At 46.2% G+C, this 4,022-nt stretch overlaps 1 protein-coding gene across 1 annotated transcript in view; it reads left to right on the plus strand.

The window, feature by feature from the left end:
* The first annotated feature begins 271 nt into the window (after positions 1-271).
* LOC109486039 (membrane-associated transporter protein-like) overlaps positions 272-4,022 on the plus strand; it is a 10,441-nt gene continuing 6,690 nt past the window's right edge. Inside the window, exons 1-4 of the mRNA XM_019789731.1 lie at positions 272-292; positions 1,557-1,752; positions 2,102-2,305; positions 2,709-3,195. Of these exons, the coding sequence (XP_019645290.1) occupies positions 272-292; positions 1,557-1,752; positions 2,102-2,305; positions 2,709-3,195 (908 nt within the window). The remainder of the gene's footprint in view (positions 293-1,556; positions 1,753-2,101; positions 2,306-2,708; positions 3,196-4,022) is intronic.

A 4,022-nucleotide genomic window follows, 5' to 3' on the forward strand; every position in this document is an offset into this window, starting at 1 on the left:
AACACGATTTCATTCCGGCATTAAATCTCGTCAAAAACCTCTCAGTTTGCCTTTTAACAGCCTATTAGACTTGCAGAAACACATGTACGTGTTTACTGTATACAGTACAGAAACTGATCGTCTCAAACTGACCTTTCCATTAGTGTTAGTTGATAAATTGCTTACATCGCTGGTGACATACTAGTAACTGATCGGATGTTGATGCTTCATTGGTTCAGTGGTCGGAAGAAACTCTAACATACGCCCTCTAAAAGTAGGAAAGACAGCCACGATGAGTGGAACTAGCGCACCTGTACGGATATGTAGTTATGAACAAGAAAGGCTACAGAAAAAAGTTAACTCATTCTGAAAAGCCAACAGTAGTTGATCCTAATTATTTTGATGATTTCAAATATTAATATATAGCCAGTGCCTTTGGTACATTTGTGACGACCTTGGTCTCTTACATAAACTAAGTCTCAATTAACAATATGGATACTAGTATGATAGTCAGGAACATATGGCATTACAATCAGCAACTATGTTAGCCCCATTTCTATACTAGAACTTAGCCATTTCTGAACGATTGACTCACTGAAACATCTACCGACATTATATTGCCGACAATATAGTCTCAAACAGAAGTATATCTACCACATACAAAGTCTACCGGATTATATCATATTGTAGGGAGCGACAAGTGGAACCCATGTATATGTAACTTAAAAGGTTGTTTATTATGCTCAATTGAGCGAAAGATATGGCAGGATAGTCGAAAGCTTTGAAAAATCAGGTATTGCAATAGCTAGCGGCTAGATTCCAGAATCACGTGTATAATACTCTTCAGCTGATGCCTTTTGTCATGTCACATATCTGACCAGGGAAGTAGGATATTTGAAATATCTTTCATGATGAGAATTAGATAACGCCATGCCCACACACGTGGTTCATCTGATTGAGTGAATATACTCTGGTCTGTTAAGCTCCTGTCATACATTCAGGACAGTAGCCGGCCATAGCCGACCTTGCTCCCGATCTACTGTTAAACCATGATTGGTGGGGGGTCGGTAGTGTTCGACTATGTGTGATAGGGGCTTCATGAATTATACGAAAAAGGCGAATCCCACACATTGCAACATCCCACACAATGTCAACAAAGCAACATGAATTAGAAGCGTACTACAGAAATGGGTAATGGCCTACCATAGAAACATTGTACAGAACTGTACATGTATACTGGTATTAAAAAAAGGCAATTGTGTTTTATTGTTGTAACATGGTGTGGCTGTTCCCACACAAAGCATGCCATCAAATCAACACTCATTCTCAGTACAACTATTCCCGAAGGTGTGGCGTATTACCTATAATGGCATGAACACCATACTACAGTATTGTATACTGGTATTAAAATGCAGTTGTGTTTTATTGTTGAAGCATGGTGTGGCTGATCCCACACAAAGCATGGCATCAACAAATCAACATTTATTTCAGTACTTCTATTTCAGAAGGTGTGGAATATTACAGAAATGGCCTACTATAAACACCTGACAATATTGTAAACTGGTATTAATTAAAAGGCAATTGTGTTTTCTTGTTGCAGCATTGTGTGGCTGATCCCGCCAGTCTTCGGGTTCATCTTCGTGCCTCTGCTCGGCTCGGTGAGCGACCACTGCCGCTGCCGGTGGGGCCGCCGCCGCCCCTTCATCCTGGCGCTCGGCCTCGCCATCATCCTCGGCTTCGCGCTCTTCCTGAACGGCGACGCTCTCGTAACGCGTAAGTCGCTTCAAAACTATTCTATTTAGCCCCTGTCATGCTTTAAAAAAGCGACTGGAAAGACTAGTGTAGCAATGTAGTTGTTATAGACAGACCACATCTGTAACTGATTAATTGTGAATGAAGGACTCAGATCAGAGTCTGAGAAGACAGTTCTAGCAGGCAGCCACAGAGTGCAGACCTCTTCCATAGCCTCTGCCTTCATACCTTACACATGGTGGCAGCGGTGGGATTGGCCAAATGGACAGATAACATGCCAGGGCAGTGGTAAACTGTACTCCTTTCGCGGACTGGGCTTTTTCAAGTACCAATGTGTTCTGTACAAGCTAAGACTACTCTCTTTACGTAGTGATCGCAGGGGACGTGAGTAACAGCCCCAAGAGAGCCGACCGGAACACCATGCGCACTGCCACCCTGGCCGTCAGCATGTTCGGCGCCATCTTGTTCGACTTCGCCGCAGACTTTATTGAGAGTCCGATCAAGGCTTACCTGCTGGACAACTGTGTGGAGAGGGACCGTAGGCGGGGTCTGGACATGCAGGGAGCGCTCTCAGGTATGTGTATTCTTCTCTGAAGAATTTTCATTCTTATAAAAAAGTAAAGTTTGGCAGAGCTCCATGGAACGTTTTGATTTCAAAACGTGGTCCTCAAGAAGTTGAGGGAAACAAAAATGTATCCGCAAAGTCTCCTGTGAATAAGATCACGTGTCTGTAACTCTCGCGAGACTACGTTTTGAAGTGATTGGTCATTAATTATCCTGATGAAGGCGACAGTGGTCGCTGAAAATTTGGTCTCTGTTTAATCTTTGTGTTGGAATTAAGTTCAACATTTTACTATGATTACTACCAAAAAAGATGAACTTTCATGATAAAAAAGCATTATCATTGCCGTTGTGCTGCGAATTTTTGTCTTACTTTCACGAAAGGTATCTTAAACATATAGTCATTTTTCTGACAGGTTTGGGCGGCTTTCTCGGCTACGCGACTGGTGCGATCGACTGGATAGACCTCGGCATTCCCCCGGGCTCAGAATACCACGTCATCTTCGGCATTTCGTGCTCCGTGTTCACCCTCTGCCTGCTGCTGAACCTGGTCAGCATACGGGAGGTCCCGCTGGACGACCTGACGGCAAACTCGCCGGACAATGGTGACAGAAAGCCGGGGAGAGAGGAGCCAGTCCCGCCTCAGAACCCCGAAGCCGTGGTCGCCCTGGACCCCAAGTATGGCGTCATGTACATGAGCGATGATCCTGATCTTCTCCAGGACGTGATGACCTGTGATGACGGGCTACAGAAGGTGCTCGTCACGACCGTGTTCGGGGGAGGGGATCAGTCTGACGACGGGTACGGCAGCATCGCGCAGTCGGAGGAAGGTAGCATCGACACCGCGGAGGACACAGACACTACCGAGCTGGCCCAGCGGCTGTCCATCACCGCCTACTTCAGATCGATCCTCCGGATGCCCAAGGAACTGGCCTGCTTGTGCGTGTCCCACTTCCTCGGCTGGGCGAGCTTCCTGTCCGTCATGTTGTTCTTCACCGACTTCATGGGCCGGGGGGTGTACAAGGGGAACCCGAGCGCCCCGGTGGACAGTCCTGACAGGGTCCTGTACGAACAGGGCGTGATGATCGGCTGCTGGGGGCTCACCATCAACGCAGCCTCGTGTGCTCTCTACTCAAGTAAGCATCAGATTCCCTATCACTACACTTCTACCTCACATATTGGGGTCATCCTAACAATACTTTCTGTATCTGTATGGCTGGTATTTTCGGCGTAACACAACTTTACGATTCGAACTCACGTCAAACACTATAAAGGAATGTTCAGATGTTTGTTTCATGTTCAGGTGTTTGTCAGTATGTGTGTGTGTGTGTGTGTGTGTGTGTGTGTGTGTGTGTGTGTGTGTGTGTGTGTGTGTGTGAGCGTGTGTGTGTGTGTGTGTGTGTGTGTGTGAGTGTGACACTGTGTGTGTGTGTGTGACACTGTGTTTTTTTTGTGTGTGTGTGTGAGTGTGACACTGTGTGTGTGTGTGTGAGTGTGTGTGTGTTCGTGTGCGTGTGTGTGTGACACTGTGTGTGTTTGTGTGTGTGTGAGTGTGACACTGTGTGTGTGTGTGTGTGTGTGTGTGTGTGACACTGTGTGTGTTTGTGTTTGTGTGTGTGTATGCGTGTGTGTGAGTGTGACACTGTGTGTGTATGACACTGTGTGTGTTTGTGTGTGTGAGTGTGACACTGTGTGTGTGTGTATGACACTGTGTGTGTGTGTGTGTTTGA

This window comes from Branchiostoma belcheri, unplaced genomic scaffold (genome assembly GCF_001625305.1).
Source record: "Branchiostoma belcheri isolate BF01 breed outbred unplaced genomic scaffold, Haploidv18h27 scaffold8, whole genome shotgun sequence".
In the NCBI taxonomy this organism is placed as follows: Eukaryota; Metazoa; Chordata; class Leptocardii; order Amphioxiformes; family Branchiostomatidae; genus Branchiostoma; species Branchiostoma belcheri.